General features: G+C 50.9%; 1 protein-coding gene across 1 annotated transcript in view; it reads left to right on the forward strand.

The window, feature by feature from the left end:
- The window catches only part of MYOM2 (myomesin 2), a 62,709-nt gene extending 44,196 nt beyond the window's left edge, over positions 1 to 18,513 (forward strand). Inside the window, exons 24-37 of the mRNA XM_065946933.1 lie at positions 630 to 674; positions 1,181 to 1,317; positions 5,352 to 5,496; positions 5,614 to 5,673; positions 6,926 to 6,993; positions 7,390 to 7,503; positions 9,017 to 9,104; positions 9,618 to 9,656; positions 11,864 to 11,969; positions 14,710 to 14,873; positions 15,118 to 15,154; positions 16,371 to 16,393; positions 17,448 to 17,503; positions 17,903 to 18,513. Of these exons, the coding sequence (XP_065803005.1) occupies positions 630 to 674; positions 1,181 to 1,317; positions 5,352 to 5,496; positions 5,614 to 5,673; positions 6,926 to 6,993; positions 7,390 to 7,503; positions 9,017 to 9,104; positions 9,618 to 9,656; positions 11,864 to 11,969; positions 14,710 to 14,873; positions 15,118 to 15,154; positions 16,371 to 16,393; positions 17,448 to 17,503; positions 17,903 to 18,220 (1,400 nt within the window). The 3' untranslated portion in view covers positions 18,221 to 18,513. The remainder of the gene's footprint in view (positions 1 to 629; positions 675 to 1,180; positions 1,318 to 5,351; positions 5,497 to 5,613; positions 5,674 to 6,925; positions 6,994 to 7,389; positions 7,504 to 9,016; positions 9,105 to 9,617; positions 9,657 to 11,863; positions 11,970 to 14,709; positions 14,874 to 15,117; positions 15,155 to 16,370; positions 16,394 to 17,447; positions 17,504 to 17,902) is intronic.
- Positions 18,514 to 19,165: the final 652 nt, after the last annotated feature.

Below are 19,165 nucleotides of genomic sequence, written 5' to 3' on the forward strand. Positions count from 1 at the left end.
GCAGCATGTTCTCGGCGAGCCAGACCGATTTCATGCAAGAGTTCATGTGGAGTGAGAGGACGTGGAAGTGGAGCCCTCTGCGTTACCCTGCGCAGGTCGACCTTTACTCCGGAACACACCTGCCCTCCCAGCCCCGCCCTCAGGACCTCCACCCTAACCAGTCCTAACTCACCTCTTTAGGAAGTGGGTTGTCTCAACGGTGAGGCACCATTGACTTCCTGGCGGGCTTCCCAACTGGCGCTACTGGTCAAGAACCTGCCTGCCAATGCAGGAGACGTAAGAGATGGGGGTTCAGTCCCTGATTCGGGAGGATCCCTGAAGGGGGGCGTGGCAGCCCACTCCAGTGTTCTCGCCTAGAGAATCCCGTGGACAGAGGTGCCCGGTGGGCTGCAGTCCATGGGGTGGCAGAGAGTCAGACATGAGTGAAGCGACTGAGCAGGCATGCCCTGATTCCCCGGAGGGAGTGCTCACAGCTCACGTTACCCCGTCTCCTCATTTCAGTTCTCACTTCTTTCACAGCCTCAAGTGAAATCCTGGTGATGTCAAATCTCTTTTGTCTAGCTTTGCTCTGGCTTAAAACTTCTGAACATACAGGTCAAAGCCACTGATGATTTTTTTCTTAATTTCAGAGCTGGAACGTCTGAAGGCCCTGAGCAATGAGATCAAGAACCCCAGTAAGTGGGCCTGGGTCGGAGCAGGGCCGTGTCTGTGACCTGTGCAGTCCAGGGGGGCCTGGCTTCGTGTGGCAACTGGCATGCTTGTCAGCGTGTGGCTCAGAACAAGTCGTGGCTGCTACTGTAACCGGTTGTGATTTTCATCGCATACCAAGTTTTGGATTTCGGGTTGAATGTGTCTGCTTAATCCAAGTGAGAATTGCATCCAGTGGGATCTTCAGCTGTGGATTACACTGGATTCAGATGGATTATATCTGTGGTCCCTGGGCCCTCGGGGAAGCAGACCATGCGTGCTGAGGCCCCTGGGGGTGAGGCTTTGATTGCAGTGCCATGCTAACTAGAGTTTTTTTCTTAGTTTTGCTTTTCATAATCAAGTCAATCTTCAGGGGCTTTTTACATTTTAAAAAAATGTAATAGTGAGGGTTGATATTTTCCTATAACATGCAGCTCTGCTTTCTCACAGGGATTCGCGCACTGTTGACTGGTGATTTCTTTTCTTCCTCTAGCGATTCCTCTGAAGTCAGAATTAGCTTATGAGATTTTCGACAAGGGCCAGGTCCGCTTCTGGCTCCAGGCTGAGCACTTATCCCCAGACTCCAGCTTCCGCTTTATCATCAACGACAGAGAAGTCTCCGATAGTGAGGTGAGTGCGTGTGAGTGTGGTCTCTGGCTTTGGAGTCACCAGGTACAAATGGGGAGGTCAGTTCCTGAAAGTCGGCATTCTGGGTTTGCTTTCATCCCTTCTGGGCTATAGAAGGCTGACAAGGTGGGTGAGAGAAGGTTGAGGCTGGCACTGTTCAGAGCTTTGGTCTGGGTTACATGAGAAATGGGGAGGTCTTTAAATTCAAGCCTATTCCAATTAAGAAACGACAGTCTACGTTTTAGAGATATTGAGTTTGGTGTTATGGAAAGGTTCTGGTTACACGGTGTGAGGGATACGCTCCACAGATCCATTTATTTCCTCTTCATAGGGGTTTTGAAGGTGTGTAGTTTTGCCCTGATGGGAGCAAGGCCTCCCTCACCCTGCCCCAGCCCCCAGAGCTCCTGTGGGAGGCAACTCCAGAGAAATTAGTGTCTGCACCCTTTGAGCTTTAGGCTGCCCCCAGGGCGAATCTGGGCCAAGAAAATGCATAGGATGCTGTGATGCAATACTTTGTCCTTCTGCTGCTTTTAATTGTGTAGAATGAAGCTTACGAATGTTAGAAGGTTCCTGTTTTGCTTGTGGAATATTGTGTTTTGATATACGTAATTCTGTCTAATTACTACAGCACAACCGGGAACCCAGTTAAAAGCCGACCGCTTGACTGGAACCCTTCCTTACTGTTCGTGGTGCCCTGGGCGTCTCTTGAGTCCCAGCATCTTTACCTCCTCTGTCCTCTTTCCCCTCGATACCCACCGCTTCGTATCTATTTAGCAGTCCCACTGAGTCAACCATTTGCGGCATGAGTCTGAACAGGACTGGCTGGGAGGCAGGGTTGCTCACTCTCCTTCTGAGCCGGGCTCCTCATCCCCAGTCTGATGTCTGTGTCTGACAGGTTTTAGTAAAGCTGGGTTAGACGGATGTCCCTCAGGGAGAGGTCATGTGTGGACAGAGATCCTGGGAGTTTCTTTCCCAGTCCATCCTCCCCTTGAGAATAATGACGTCCTTGAAGGACTGTACAAGCTGGGGGTTGGCTAGTAAGCAGAAAGCACGCAGCTTCCTCCTGGCTGCAGAAGAGCCCACAGTATGGACACTGCATAGAAGAGTGTTGTGATCGAGGTAACTGGAGACATTTTTTATGAGCAGAGATCATGTGGGTGTGCAGTGGAATTTAGTGTAATTGTGCTTTATCTGTAGAGCATCTTTTGATTAACATTTCCTCCCTGCTGTGGATAGCTGGCTTTAAGAATGACATCTTCACTGCACAGCTCATCTTTTGCAATAGGGCTGTACTATTTCACCGCCTTAATTAGCAATCCACAGGTGACTTTTCCGTGTGGAGATTGATGCTGTTTTGTGAAAGTCACATAGAAACCTGTATTTATGGCCCCCATAAAATCATTGAACTTTGTCTCACTGCATAATGGCAGTCGCCAGAAGCCTAATTTTTTCTCAAACCTGCCCAGACCCTGTGGTGCAGAAGCTAAGAGAACGGGGAAGGCTCTGGGTTGTTGAGGATCCGGTTGGTGAGAGAGGTTCCTTTTCACCTCTCAGGCCTAATTAGAGTAGGTTCCTGCAGGCTGCTCCTCAGATGCTTGAAGGGAGCGAAAATGGACAGAATCAGAGTGGCTCCTTGAAATTTGCTCCTGGTTTGCAAAAGCAAATACTCAGAACTACAAAGACACCCGCGGGCCCCACAAGGTACTCTGTTCAGCCCTCAGCCCGCTGCCCCTTCCTGGTCCAGCCCCCGAGAACCACCCGAGTCTCCGGGAAGGAGACAGGTCCCATGCACTCCCTGTGATCAGCACTGTCTCCCAAAATGACCTCCCTCAAAAAGTAACCTGAGCTCATGTGTCTCATTCATGTGTCTCTCACTTTATATACACCAGTTTCCATCAAGAAAAATACCTAAGCCGTCCTGTGCAAGAACACAGTGTTACAAATGGTCTGTTGGAATTTGCAACTGTCAGGGTGATTTTTTTTATGTTTACCAGAAGTTAAGGCCCATGGGCATGGGCTGGCTTGATTCAGTTAAAGCCCGAAGTCATCTTTGGTCAAAGAGAACCTGAGGCATCATGTTAACCCCCGGGGACCTCACACACTCATTCTCTTTTCCCCATGGTTGGCAGCTTATATTCTGCAAATTGCATTTGAGTGCCCTCTGTAGCCTAGAAAAATGATGTATAACCTTGCCTTCCTGGAGGTTATCCCAGAGTGAAAGAAACACAGCTTGGGTCAGAGGATGATATAGAAAAAGAGCGTGTTAAAACAATTATGTGCGAGTTAAGTCATTTAAGAGAGGAAGAAAGTGAAGTCGCTCAGTCGTGTCTGACTCTTTGCAATCCCACGGACCGTAGCCCACCAGGCTCCTCCGTCCAAGGGATTTTCTCGGCAAGAGCACTAGCGTGAGTCACCATTCCCTTCTCCAGGGGATATCCCAGATGCAGGGATCAAACTCTCATGTTTCGTGCATTGGCAGGTGGGTTTTTTACCACGAGCGCCACATACAGTGAGTACTGATTCTGAGAAGGAGCTATTAGAACCTGAGTATTTAAAGGAGATTCCCACAGTAGTGGGTTCCTGGGTTCTCCTCAGGAGGAATAGTTTGGGGACCAGGCGTGCCCTGCAGCCTTCCCGAGGGAGAGTGGGCAAGGTGTGGGCCGGAGATGAGGGGGTGCGCTGACTAAGTGGAGTGGCCACGGACGGGGTATCTTGGAAACTCACTTGAATAAAACGGAAGGTGGGAGAAGGCAGAGGGGCCTCTTCCAACACCAAGCGGGGGAATTTGGAGCCAACCCTTGATGCCAAGGGAGCTGAGCTTAGGGACGCTGAACAGAGGTGCTATTTCACTAACATTTATCTCGGCGCTCTTGGGATACTGGCATTTGGAATCCAAAATATAAATGCCTTCTGAAAGAGGAAGACAAGCATCCCGAAAATAGATGCGTATGCTGTGTCAGGACGTGGCTGATCTTACGCACTTTGTTTCAGTCGCCTAAGACAGAAGTGCGTCTGGTAGTGTCGTCAAGGTGAGGGTCATGGGAGGAGGGTGTCTCCCTTAAACACCTGTTTAAGGGTGTTCCTTAAACAGAGTGGCCTCCCCTGGTCCCCGCACTGGGTGCTGACCACAAGTCCCGAGCGGCGACCCTGCTCACCTCGCTCCAGGCCCTGCTCTCCTGGGGACAGGTCAGGTCCAGGAGGGGAAGGCTTTGCTTAAATCCCGGCTGCCTGCCTCTGAAAGGAGGCAGGAACGCCTGCAGGAAGCGTCACCGGCAGAGGTGGCTGTGCCTTTGCTCACTGGGCGTGGAGCAGGCTGAGGCCCAGGCTGAGGGAGCAGCCCGCCTCTGCTGTTGCAGTGGATGCCCGGGGAGCCCGGTCCTGGCGCCTCGGCCCCGTTTCCCTGCCTGGCGGCTGCACTGGACGTAATCATCCGTGTGCTTGTGCTCGATGGCGACCTTGTTCCCGGGGTGGAGTAACACGTGACGACGGCGCACCTGAGCTCCTCACAGGCGACGAGGGTGGAGTCTGCTAGACTGAGCCCTGGGCGGGCTGCGTCGGGACGGGTGCCCTCCACCCGATGCTGCCCAGATGGGGTTGCAGAGCCTGGAGACCCTCAGCCCTGGTGCCAGCGTGGTGATGGGAGGGGCCCCGAGCCCCCGAAACTGAAGCCCCCGCGGCGTGGAGGTGGTTGTGCTGCTGTTTCCAGTTCTGTGGTCACACGGGCACCCCGCTCTGCTCCCCACGTGCTGAGTTATCTCATGGCAGGTGCATGTTCCCAGGGAGTGTGCAGAGTTTCTGCTGGATTCGAGTGTAGGTCGCTCCCCATATAGACCCAGGGCGTCATCACCAAATGTCCCTTATTTGATCTTTGCTTCACCAAGAGGTTCAGTGGGTGAAATTTCACTTTCTGGTTTTTGGGCAGCCTACTTCCTTAAGACACAATAGTTGAGTGACTGTCAGATCCTAGAGGGGAAGCTTCGGGAAGGCATTTTCCCTTTCGGGAAGGTGGGATTCTCACCTCCCCTGTGTCCTCCCAGGCACACAGAATCAAGTGTGACAAGTCCACTGGCATCATCGAGATGGTGATGGATCGGTTCACCATTGATAACGAGGGCACCTACACCGTGCAGATTCAGGACGGAAAAGCCAAAAGCCAGTCTTCCCTGGTTCTCATTGGAGACGGTATGCCATGTGGGAGGCCCTTGTGTGTCCATAAAAGAGAATTCAAAACAGATTCTTCTGATTGGAGGGAAGCATGTGTATTTCATTTCTGTGTTTTCCTTTAAATATTGGATTTAGCATTCAAGACTGTCCTAGAAGAGGCTGAACTGCAAAGAAGGGAGTTCCTCAGGAAACAAGGTAGGTGGTCGGCTGGCTCTCCCACCACTAGCATAGACGAAGGTGTGGGATTTGAGTATTGGCTTGGAGCAGATCCTGTCGGAGGCCAGAAGGCTAACTGCAATTTTAAATGATGGAGAAGTCAGATCTCTTCTATTCTGTAGAAGTTTGGACACTTTCTGTTCCTTTATTTCATCTGTACTTTTTTCTCGCTTCTACTTGAAAAGCCCTGGAATCTCTTGTTTAGTGTTCATGTTCTCCTGCAGAGACAAGGAAGGGTCCTCCTGAGTCCAGTGATTGTAACAAAAAGAGGAAAGAATGAAGGGGGTCAGTGAGGTGGGGGCTTTATTAGGACAGATGGAGAGAGGGCTGGAGACCCAACACCAATTCCCATGAACTTGTTATTTTACTTAAAATTGTATGAACGTGAACTTTTAGATGTAATTGTTTAGTTACAAATAATATATTTAAGATACATTGTTTTAAAAATGCATGTTATCAATAACTAGATATGAAGGAAAGTAGATAAATTTTAAAAACTGAAATATAGCCCAGGGGTTTATTTGAAAAACATTTTTATATGAAATTTCTTTTTTTTTTTAAAAGCTAGAATACAGATTTTAAAATATACAAATATTATTTTTATTGTTTTACATTATTTTTATTTTTAATAGACAAAATATTTATTTTACCCATTTCTACCATATGATTCTTTAACTTTGTAGAATGTATTTATATAGAAGAAATTAAAAAATACTTTCTAAATCTGCTTTGTATTTTTATGTTGAATGTGTTATTAGCATGACTTTTACATTTATATTAAGCAAAATGGTATTTTTTACAGATATATAAATTCGTCTTTGATTTCAGATGCTATGTAAATAAAATATCACATGTTGATAGGTCAAACTGCTTTTTCTTCATCATACCTAGATTAGTTCTCCTATTTCAAGGTTTTTATAGGCTATGTTGGTGGATGTTCAGTCAGACACGTGCCTTGAGAAGAAATATAGTATTTCATTGTTCTTCTTTGTAAAGGGCAGGAGCTGTTAGATGTCAGTAAGCAGGAGAGACTGGGCAGCGTCGTCCTGTTGGGAATAGAGATTTTTGTACCAGGATTGCACACACTGGGGTCAAAGCCCTGAAGATTAGTTTTGAGTCATCTTGGTTTCAGACTGAACAACTACTTTCTTCTGCCCCGAATGCATTTATACATATGTGTATGTGTATACATTTTTCTCCTTTTTAAAAACTTTTCCCTTCTCCCCCTCAGGCCCGCATTTCGCTGAGTACCTACACTGGGATGTTACAGACGAGTGTGAGGTTCGGCTTGTGTGTAAGGTGAGAGATTGATTCCACCCGGAAGGGAGTGAGGACCAGGGAGATGGTCAGATCACACTCGTGTGGTTTTATATTATTTATAAATTTAAAATACACTGCTCACAACTTTATTATTGAAACCTTGTATGAACCAAACTTACACCATCTAATTTTATGGGTCAGAAGAAAGAGGAGTCACTTGTTCTTCCTGTCAGGCCTTAATTATTTCAGAAGCTAGAATTTAGAAATGTATTTACCATTGATAGAACAGACAGCTTTCCTGTGAGCTTCTGTCTGACACTGTCTATAATGAAAGTTTATTTACTTTTTTTAGGTCTGTGATTTGAAATCAGAAAAGACTTTTTTCTCATGAGCTCCAGCAATTCACATACTCAACATAAGACCCCTGTCTTGTAGGTTGCAAACACCAAGAAGGAAACGGTTTTCAAGTGGCTAAAGGATGATGTTCTGTATGAAACGGAGAAGATGCCTGACCTGGAGAAGGGGGTCTGTGAGCTGCTCATACCAAAGGTGCGTGCGTGTGTCCGCGCACACGTGTGTGTACACGTCTGTGTGTGCATGTGTCTGTGTGGACATGTGTGTGTGCATGTGGGGGTCTGTGAGCTGCTCATACCAAAGGTGCGTGTGTGCGCGCATGCACACGTGTACACGTGTGTGCACGTGTGTGCGTGTGTGTGCATGTGTGGGGGTCTGTGAGCTGCTCATACCAAAGGTGCATGCGTGTGTGCGTGCACGTGTGTACGTGTGTGCACGTGTGTGTGCACGTATGGGGGTCTGTGAGCTCATACCAAAGGTGCGTGCGTGTGTGTGTGCACATGTGTGTACGTGTGTGCGTGCGCGCGTCTGTGTGTGGGGGTCTGTGAGCTGCTCATACCAAAGGTGCGTGTGTGTGTGCGCGTGTCTGCGCGTGTGCATGTGTGTGCACATGTGTGCACGCGTGTGTACATGTGTGCATGTGTGGGGTCTGTGAGCTGCTCATACCAAAGGTGTGTGTCTGTGTGCATGTGCGTACACGTGTGTGCATGTGTGTGCATGTGTGTGCACATGTGTGCACGTGTAGGGGTCTGTGAGCTGCTCATACCAAAGGTGTGTGTGTGCACGCGCGTGTACACGTGTGTGCACGTGTGTGCACGTGTGTGCATGTGTGGGGATCTGTGAGCTGCTCATACCAAAAGTGTGTGCGTGTGTGCACGTGTGTACACGTGTGCACACATGTGCGCACGTGTGGGGGTCTGTGAGCTGCTCATACCAAAGGTGCATGTGTGTGTGCACGCACATGTGTGTGTGCATGTCTGTGTGTGCACGTGTGTGTGCACATGTGTGTGCACATGTGGGGGTCTGTGAGCTGCTCATACCAAAGGTGCGTGCGTGTGTGTGCACTTGTGTATGTGTGTGCACATGTGTGCACATTTGTGTGTGCATGTGTGCGCACGTGTGTGCACGTGTGGGGGTCTGTGAGCTGCTCATACCAGAGATGTGTGTGCACGTCTGTGTGTGCACATGTGTGTGTGCACATGTCTGTGTGCATGTGGGGGTCTGTGAGCTGCTCATACCAAAGGTGCGTGCGTGTGTGTGCACTTGTGTATGTGTGTGCACGTGTGTGCACATTTGTGTGCGCATGTGTGCGCACATGTGTGTGCACGTATGGGGGTCTGTGAGCTGCTGATACCAAAGGTGTGTGTGTGCGTGTGTGCGCGCACATGTGCGTGCACGTGTGCACACGTGTGTGTATGCGCGTGTGTGCATGTGTGTGTGTGTGTGCACTCTGTCATTTCAGTCATGTCTGACTCTGCGACCTTCTGGCTCCTCTGTCCATGGGATTCTCCAGGCAGGAATACTGGAGTGGGGTAAAGAAAGCAGAGAGACAAGGAAGAAAATTCTTTCAAATCCCTTGTGAATTCTGCCTTATCTCCCAGTTTGCATGCTGAATTTCCATGGTTTGCAAAGGAAATGTATCAGCTTGCATTAGGTTTTATATCCTGGCATCAGTTTTACATTCATATGGGATCTGTTTCATTTGCAGTTGTCGAAGAAGGATCACGGTGAATACAAGGCGACCTTGAAAGACGACAGGGGTCAGGATGTGTCTACCCTTGAGATAGCTGGCAAAGGTAGATGAGAGCCTTCTCCCTCCTCCCCAGGGAAGTGCACTTGGCCAGCAGGATGGGTGTGAGACGCAGGCGAGGCCTCCTGTGTCCTTAGGTATATTTTGTCTTTAGTGGGAGCACAGTAGAGGACAGGTTTCTACTCCTGTTGTCCTCAGAGGTGTTTGAGTGAGTTGAGAATGATATTACTCTGCGCTTCTCTGAAACGCCATCTTCGTCCACCAACAGGAGCCAAATCCTGTCCCGTGACGAATGTGTTACAATGATTGAACCCAGGATGAGGTGGTTCATTTAAATTTAAGGTCAGATGAATGTCGAGCAAAATGTCCTTGTTCCAGGTTTAAACAGTGGAGAAATTAGAAGGATTTATTGCCACATAAGCCTTTCATGGATACACATTGCCACTTTAATGTTTCATTTTTCAACTGAACATCCTGCTTTCCAGTATCAATTTAATTAAACATGAAAATGCTGCTGATACATTAGGCCTGTAACTGTGCATTTCCTCCTTCCTTTCAGTGTACGAGGATATGATTTTGGCGATGAGTAGAGTCTGTGGTAAGTAAATGCCTTCTAATTTTCAAGTCATTTCGGGGCTAGACTCTCTATTTCCCGAGAAGGGCATTTTCCACAGCTGATGGAACACACACACATCTGTGAACAGACCCAGATTCAGTGGCAGGACAGCGTCTTGCGGATGACAGGCATAAGGAAGGGACTTTCCTGCGGGGTCGGGCTAACGGCCCACAGAACAAGAGTCTGTTCTTAGTGTCCCCAGGGCTAAAGGCTGTGTGTGTCTGCAAAGCAAATCTGTTGTGACAGAGTTAGGCTCCCTCGACCTCCTCACCCTTGTGATAGGGAATCTGGAGGGGTGACTTTCAGGTTCTCATCCAGAGGTAAAATTCTGTAACTCTGTGGATGCAAACAAACTTGTTATAAGATCGATGTCAAAGTGACAGTTCTCTTTGTGGAGGATGCTGTGTGTGTGAACACACACCTGAGAACATGCTGTTGACACTTCTCTCTGTTTCCACCTGACTTCTGAGGTGGGAAGGCAGAACTGGAGCCTCAGGCTCCTGAGACTGAATCTCAGCATCGCATCACTGTGTCCACGAGCTGTGCTGAGGGACCCTGTGTACTTCTGCAGCATCTTAAGAGAGACCGCAGTGTTCAGATGAGGACTGTGGTCCCGGGGAGCTCTGTGACCTGCTGTCACCAGCAGAGTCCTGGGGAGCACTGGGGTCATCGCGTGTCCCTAGTTCAGGAGCCCAGGCTTCCTTCTGACGTCCTTCAACATTCCCTCCTCTCACGAGACGTGTGCTCTAAGATGTGACCCATCCAGTTCTTTCCCGTTGGTAATCCTCCTATTTCACAAAAATGTCTGAGGTGTATGTTCTCTAAGGGGGGGCCAGACTTATAGTGTATCCCTTGATTCTTAATACTTAGCTCTGAAATGTCTAATCAAATAAGAATCAATTGTGAAACAGAAACACCAATGGTAGAACTTACTTTTTGGTGTGGTATCTGCAAAGATTAAATGCGTATCTGGTTAAATTTTGTCTGATAAGACATAGATGCTCCTTAAAGCTTCAAAGTCAAGGTTTAGTAAGGACACAGTTGAGATAAAGTTGAGGATAAGCACACGACTTCCTGGGCCATGTTGCCCTGGTCAGCGTCAGCCCTGGAAGGCAGGCTTTTGTCGTCTGATTACCCGGGAGGTGCATCCTGCCGTCCCTTCTCCCCATGGTGGGCGCAGTTACTTATCCGTGGATTCCGGCTGAAGTGAGCCCCTGCTGGTGGTGTGGGCAGAGTGTAACCCCCTGCAGGCTTGATGAGGAGCACAGGGGACATGGCGGCACCTGGATCTGAGCAGAGATATTTCCCAGAACCGCTCTCCTGCTTGGCTGTCCTGCGTGTGTGCTTAGGCACTGCAGTCAGATCTGGCCACTCTCCTCTGCCCCGGTGTCGTACAGACGGTACCATTCCCCGCTCCCTGCTTGACTGGAAACCCTTCTGGACACGCTATCATTTACTGACCCTAACTGTGGTCTGAAAAACGAGCCTCCTCTTTACGCTCTTCTGTTAAGACTGCAGCGTTTCCGCATCTTTGTGTTCCAGGATGTGCGGCTTGCTGCCCTCTGCGGTTAGCCCCTTCACCCCCCCACCACAGGGTGAAACGTGGGGAGAAGCATGATGCAGGAAGGGGTTTAGAAAAGCCATTTTCTGGTTTATCTTCAGGAAGGAGCAGAGAGAGGACTCCAGAGGCCATGGGGTGGGGCGTTCAGGTAGCCGGCTCCGAGCTCAGAGCCCCGTGGAGGTACTCCCACTGGGGCATTGTTGATGCATTTCCAGAAAACATGTAGGCGATGGAATGCCCAGGGCTTCTTCCCTTCAGGGGGAAGGAAGAGGGAGGCGAGGGCTTGAGAAGCTGGGTGCGGTCTTGCCCAGCGGGCGGGCCCGTCAGCATGGGGCCCCGTCTGCACTGGAGGCTTGCCTGCGGTCTAGCTGTAAGAGGACGCCTGTAGTAGTGGCTGTATGGACATTGTCAGACGTGAGGAGCCCCTTGAGAACATTTTCTTGGGGCCATCTGAGTCCCGTCATGGCTCTGTCGTAGAGATGTTCAGGTACTTTCGGTGTGGATGTTAGAACACTTGGGTGAGGATGTTTTTACGGGGATGTGGCCGGGCTTCCTGGCCCAGGGCCGGCCCACTCTCACCCAGCACAGACCGCTTTCCTCAGCTCTGAGTCTGCTCTGTCTTCTGCAGGAGCCTCTGCATCTCCACTGAAGATTCTTTGCACCCCAGAAGGAATAAGGCTTCAGTGCTTCATGAAGTACTTCACTGAGGAGATGAAGGTGAACTGGTACCACAAGTAAGTGTCCACGTGCATGGCTGCGGCCCTGCGTCTCCGCAGGGAGGTGCCCGGGGCCCGTCGCTGGGTCACGGGGCTCCTGGCCAAGTCATCTTGAGACTTTGCAGTTTTGAGAAGTGATGACAGCCGTGGGCTCAGAACGGGGCCGTCTCAGAAATGGGGGGAGAAGGACAAAGAGGAGAAGTGCTGAAGGTGCCTGAGATCATGTCCTCGGCTTTCTTGGTGTAGACGAGGGTGGCTTTGCCGGTGACACACATTTTGTCTGGAATCTGGCAGAGCTGATGGAAAAAGTATTCAGAAACTGTGCTCCAGATTTCCAGTCTGTTGCTTTCTCATTAGATCAGTTAAGAAGAAGGGACCACAACATACTTAATAGTACTTAAGAGAAGAAAGCAAGTGAGACCAAGCCCTGCACGCAGCGGGGTTCTCGGTTTTCACCTCTGCTGCGGTTGCCCGTCCAGGTGGGCATGCTCACAATTATAACAGTAGAGACTCCCATGATGCCCATGGCGGTGGACCAGGATCTGCCCCCAGCCCCTTGGGGTCTGCCCTTCCAACCCTCCTCCCCAGGCCTGTCTCCAGCACACTCATCAAAGCTTCAAGTCTGTCAGGAACAGGACCAGGTTCAGGGTTACCGTGCCCCGGGTCTGGCCTCCGACGGGCAGTAGGGACTGCGGTTAGTCTGCCTCTAACCTGAGGACACGGGCAACCTTTGCAGACCACGTTTTCAGTGATGTCCACAAACTCAGACCTTCTGTTCCTCAGCGGACAGGACCCCAGCGTGTTCACACGTGCTTTACAGGACCTCGGCTGTACGTCACTGACAAGCAAGTTCTTGTTAGACACTCATCGGACACATAGAGAATAACAAGCATTTGTTGAAATACAGCCTGCCGTGGGAGGCTGCTGGGCCCACTTAACAGAGTCGGGGTGCCCGAGGGAGACTCGTCCTGGGGACCCGGACATTCTGTGCCAGTAGGTGATGAGAAATCGATAGAGATGAGGATTTGGTGAAACGTGTGCGTCAGCAAGGCCGACTACTCGTTGAGGAAAACGCTGAGTAAGACACCAAGGCCACTTAGAGGAAGGTGTACGCCTGCTCCTAAGGACTTAGAAACCCACAAAGTGGAGCTGGCAGAAATGCCCTCTGATGGGGATTTTCTTCTCTTGCTGGAAGGTGAAATGACAGTGACGCGGGAGGGCTAGACCTCAAAGTGCGAAGTACTGGCTGCTGAAGGCGTTGAAGCTGCAGGGCTGCTGAAGGCTCCAGTGGCCTCTTTACAGAAGGAAACAGTTAACACTGCTTTAATCCCAGAGTGCAGATTTTAACTTAACTTGGGGAGCTTTGCTCAGAGGCCCCTGAAGTCTCAGTGAAGCCTGGGGCTCCCAGGGGAGGGGAGATTCGGGGCGATCCTGCCGCCAGCCCACCGCCCTCCCCGCCCACTGCTGCAAGGACCAGCCTCCTGGTTGCTTTCACACAGACGGGCAGACACATGTAGGCTTTTGCACATCTTCCTCTTTCTCTCCTTAATGTAAGATGTTTTAAAATTACTGGGGAATAAAGGGATTCAGTCAGGTTTTGTGATCAAGTAATAAATCCAAGGAGGCGGTTTTATCCAACTTGGCCCATTTAAGTCCCCAGGCAGTAAGGAACAGCTAGTCCTTTGGGCCAAGGTCGCTGTCCGTGGGGTGACGGTGACAGTGGATTCTGCTGCAGCCGTGCTGCTCCAGCAGGATTGGTTTGCCTTCTAAGCTGACGGGTTCATGGAACTGCTGTGGCAGGTGGGGGCTGACCCTGGGGGTGCTGGCCAGGGAAGGTTCTGGAGGCAAGGGTTCACCTGGGGATGGAGCCAGGCCAGGGGTGGTGGAGGGGTGGGTCTGCTGCAGATGGAGGGCTTCCTGTGTGTCTGGGGGACAGAATGTGTCCCCAGTCCAAGATGGCAGGGCTGTGACCATGGGGTGGGGGCAGAGATCAAGTCTGGGCTTGGGACCGGAGACTGGGGCTGATCTCAGGGTCACGCTGGGCTGGGGACGTGCTCGCCCAGGGGCCGGGGGTTCCTGCAGGAGACCTGGTGGGCGGCAGGGCTCCAGACACGTGCCGGCAGGTTGTGTGTGGTCTGGCGTTCGGTGGACGCCCCCTCCTTCAGGTCCGTGTTCGGCCTTCGTCATGGCTGAGTCGATGCTGGGGGCAGTCCTCCCTTCGTGATCGGGTGGTTTTACTCGCCATGATGTCCTTGAGGCCCGTCCGTGCTGTAGTGAGTGTCAGAATTTTCTCCCCTTCCATCGTGCAGATGGGCCACCGTCTGCTTATCCATCGTCTGTCAGGGACACGTGTTTCCACCTTTGGCTACTGAGTCATGCCTTGTGAGCATTTGTTCTAGTCCCTGCTGCCCATCCTTTTGGTTACATATCCACTGGGTCATACAGTGATTCTGTTTTTAATTTTTTAAGTAGAGAAATAACTCATGGCCTAGAGGATTTGATAGTCTATGTGTGGCCAGCAAGCAGATGTTAAACAGCAGCGTATCTCTATGAAATAAGTATCAGATTTAATTTCGGGAAGTTTCCAGGGCTGAGCTGCTGATGTGGTTTGTAAATGTACAATATCCAGAGACATCTCTGATGACATTGACCCTACAGCTTGGAGGAGGCTCCCTCCGAAAGATGCCCAGCATGCCCCAGAGGTGTCTCACGTGCAATGTGAGATTGTAAATCGAATGTGTCCTGTGACTTTTCAAAGGGACGCTAAGATCGCGTCGAGCGAGCACATGAGGATCGGCGGCAGTGAGGAGATGGCCTGGCTGCAGATCTGCGAACCCACGGAGAAGGACAAGGGGAAGTACACCTTCGAGATTCTCGACGGCAAGAAGAACCACCAGCGCTCGCTCGACCTGTCTGGTCAGGGTAAGATCACTATTCTCTGACCCCTGGTAATTTTCTGCTAGGTGATCAGGGTAATAAGCTGGATGCTGAAAAGGAAACCACCAAGTTTACGATTTTCATTCAGAGAGGGTTACTTCTGAATCAGTGCTTTATTCATTTGGCTATTTGTCAGTGTTCAGTAAGCAAACTCAGTAGCAGAGAGAGTGAGGAAATAAAAGCCAAGCACATTCAGACGCTCACTAATGTGTGAAATATTCCCTTGCAGCTTTCGATGAAGCGTTTGCTGAATTCCAGCAGCTCAAGTAAGATTTTCATGTTTGACTATAGGGGACAAGGTGTCATTTTGGTTGAGTGTGGGGACCTCTGTGGATGCCTCACTGACCCAAGGGATGTGAAGCTCTAGGAACTGGGATAAATTGGCAATTTAAGTCATTCCACATCCAGAAGAAGGTGTCCTTCGAAATTGTAAATGCATCTAACAATTAATTTTAGAGTTATAATGACCCTGGGTTACTTTAAATGAATTTAAATACTGAATTTCTGAAATAGGCATAATTACATATGCATATATATGTGTCCATAATTATATATGCATATATATGTGTCCATAATTATATATACTCATCATACAGAGCAATTTTTAAAATGTTGTATGTTTAGTTTCCTTTTAAAGACTTCATATTTTTAGGGCAGTTTTAGGTTCACAGCAAAATTGAGACGAAGGTACAGAAAATACCCTCACTCCCGCTCATGCGTGGCCTCCTCACTCAGTACCCGCAGCGCACAGTCCACGAGTTACACCTGGTGAGCCTGCGTGGACAGGTCACCATCACCCCGAGTCTGTGGGTCCGTTAGGGCTCGCTCTGGTGTTGGACAGTCTGTGGGTTGGGACACACATACAATGTTTGACAGGTATACACACAAGAATTTCCTACCCCGGTGCTTTTTGAGGGTCACTTCTACTGGGAATTCTATGGTCTGCAGCCTTCTCAGACGGGCTTCTTTCACTCAGTCATAAGCACCTAACCTTCTTCTGTGACTTTTCATGGCTTGAGAGTTCATTTCTTTTTAGCCAATTAATATCCCATTGCCCAGAGCAGCTTTTCAAAGAATGACTTGGGATTTCTAATCTGTGTCTCAATTTTAGAGCATCTTTAAAACTGAGAACAGTCTTTGTCCCACACTAAGTTATTCAGTAAATATTTGTTGATGGATGAATGGATAACTGGGGTGAATCAGAAACTGACATTTTCAAAAAATATCTAAAAGTCTCCAACGCAATCTGGTGAAAAAAGAAATCTCTTCACCCTGCGAGTGAGGATGGCAGACCTCTCTGTGGGTTTCGGCAGCTGGGAGGCAGGGCGGCGGGAGGCATCAGAACTCTGTCCGACCCTGTGACCCGGGTGTATTCTCAGAGAAGCTCTGTCTCTAGCAGACCTCTCGAATGTGTGACGTTTTAGTTGACAGCATTTCTCATGACTATTTTATTCTCTCTCCTCTGCCCTCTTTACTTTTTAGGGCTGCTGCTTTTGCAGAGAAAAGTGAGTACATGCTTGATTACAACAAGCGCAGTACACTCTTTCGGGTGGGGTTAAAGGGTCTGTATTTTAGGACCCTGTGTCACTGAGGGAGCCCAGCAGACCCGCCTCACCTGACGAAGCCCCAGGACTGCCCATGCCCCCTCTTGCCCCCAGCCGCCCACCCCCGCTCCCTGCAGCCCGATGCCAGCCCCCTTCCCCCCTGCCCTCCTTCACACACACCCCCCACCAGTTCTGTGTCCTTTTATTCGCTGCTCACTCAGGAGAGGCCACCAGAGGAGATGCAGGACAGGCTTCCAGTCTTGGAGGCAGGGGCACGCAGGGGTCGGGGGTCAGGGGGCAAGGGGCAGAGGGCAAGGGGTAGAGGGGGACAGAGGCCATGGTCTGTCCTGAGGTTTCCAGGGAAAGGCAGGCAGGGTGGGGTGAACATAAGACTGGCTCATTCTAGTGATTTCTCTGGGCTTTGGGCAACAGGGGTGTTCTGGGCTGCCGGACACCCGGCCAGGGTGATCCAGGCAGAGGAGTGTCCCCTCCGGGGGCAGAGCAGGTGGCGGAGGTGGACACAGGTCCTGGACACAGGTCACGGGAGGTTCCTGGTGGGCCCTGGCTGGTGGGGGTTATCTGCCCAGCCAGGCGAGATTTCAGATGTCAGAACATCACAGGAGACAGAAAACTACACATATATATATTATATATACAAAACACAGCTCTTGCAGAATCCTCTCTCCAGAGGCCAGGCCTCTCCAGCTCCCAAAGGAACTCAGGAGGACTCGGTTTACCCGGCATTGTGGCTGTGGTGAACCTTCATCCTCAAAGCCCCGCTCAGAGTCTGAGCTTCTCGAGTGTTTCACAAGTCCCCTTTCTGCCCACCACCCTGCCAGCCCCTCCCAACATGGAATCACTCACCCCTCTGCTTGGGCCTCGGCCGGGGGCCCCTCAGCCATGAGCCTTGTTGGGCAGCACCCCCACACCTGAGCCCCCCTGGCCCCTGGGTGCCCCGACCCCCAGGAACAGCCCCACGGATGGTGTTCTCAGCCAAATTGCTTTCCTGTTGCAGATCGTGGCAAGGTGATCGGCGGCCTGCCTGACGTGGTGACCATCATGGAGGGGAAGGTGAGGGTGGGGGGGTGCCTGGGATGGCGGGGGGTCTTCACGTGGGCCCAGGGTGTGAAGCCGGCGTGGAGGATCCCTGTGTCCTACCAGTGTGGAGCCGGGGTGGGGGGTCCCTGCGTCCTGCCGGGCCTGGGCTGTCTCTTCGGACCTCGTCTCCTCGAGGGACGGATGGTTCATTCTTCCAAACACACAGAGCACCCCTCCCACCACGGGACACCTTCCGTGCTGTGTCTGAGGCTCCTGGGGTCTCCAGAGGTGCCTCCATATACAAAGAGCAAGTTGACCAAATAAATGATGGGTGGGGCAGATCAATACCTGGGTGGGGCCTCAGGTCCAGCCACACAAAGGCCGCCTGACTTCTTTCTCTGTCTCCCCCTCTCTGCCTGCTCTTCCCCCAAGACCTTGAACCTGACCTGCACGGTGTTCGGGAACCCTGACCCAGAGGTCGTGTGGTTCAAGAACGACAAGGACATCGAGCTGAGCGACCACTTCTCGGTCAAGGTGGAGCAGGCCAAGTATGTCAGCATGACCATCAAGGGCGTGACCTCCGAGGACTCCGGAAAGTACAGCATCCACGTGAGGAACAAGTACGGCGGCGAGAAGATCGACGTGACGGTCAGCGTGTACAAGCATGGGGAGCAGATCCCCGACGTGGTGCCGCCCCAGCAGGCCAAGCCCAAGCTGCTCCCCGCGGCCGCCGCCTCACCCGCCCTCTGAGGGCCAGGGCTGTGCCATCCCTGCGTGGCCTGACAGCCCCCGCACGCTGTGGTTTTATCTTGGTGTTCTGTTGTTAGTAGTTTCGGTCCTTCTGAGTGGAAGGGCGTTTCCCTGTACAACTGTGTCTGCCTGCCCTGGACAGGGTGGGCTGGGGGTGAGCTGATGCCTCGCTGGGGTGTTCTGTCCATGATGCCTGCAGGCCTGGGGGCTCTGAGATGCTGGGGGGGTCAGCACATGTGCCTCTTGCTCTCTGCTTTCTCTCGCTTCAGACAATAAAACTTCAAAAAAGGCAACTTTTGGTGTCTCTCCTCTACCAAGAAGTTCCCAGCACGTCAGCCTGCTCGTGTCCCCCATCTGGTCTGGTTAATTGCAGGACCCGGGGCAGCTTCACAGCAAGAATCGGCGGGCCTCATGCGCTGAGGAGCCAGGCGTCCCGGGTGGAGAGGGGTCCAGACTCCCGCGTACGCCCTGCTCCCTGCAACTTCCCGCAGGCAGGACACCCCGGCCCGCAAGAGGCCTCTGGTTTCCTAGGATTCCACCTGAATCCTTTCCTGAAAACCCCTGCCACTTTCCCCAGTCAATCAACACGGAGTGAAGCCCATTCCTGTGCTGACCCCACCTGCATATCCATTCTCAAAATAGGAGCCCTTGCTGGGTATTTATGTACACTGCAGACAGACGTGAACTGGTTGTGAACGATGCCCGTGCCGTTACTCAGGCTTGAGCATAACTCTTCTGCCTCCTTCCGAGGGAGACAAATGTGCTGCTGTCGGGAAAACATGTGTTTTTTTTCCATGAAAGGTTTTTCACCCAGGAGAGCAGTGAGAATCCACATGTGAACGTTAATAACATAGAAAATTAAAAGCCATAAATAGATTGAGAAATTAAATTTCATAAAAGTGCATTCACGGTAATGATGGCGTGAAACAAATGAGCAGACACACA

This window comes from Muntiacus reevesi, chromosome 10, assembly GCF_963930625.1.
Source record: "Muntiacus reevesi chromosome 10, mMunRee1.1, whole genome shotgun sequence".
Lineage (NCBI taxonomy): Eukaryota > Metazoa > Chordata > Mammalia > Artiodactyla > Cervidae > Muntiacus > Muntiacus reevesi.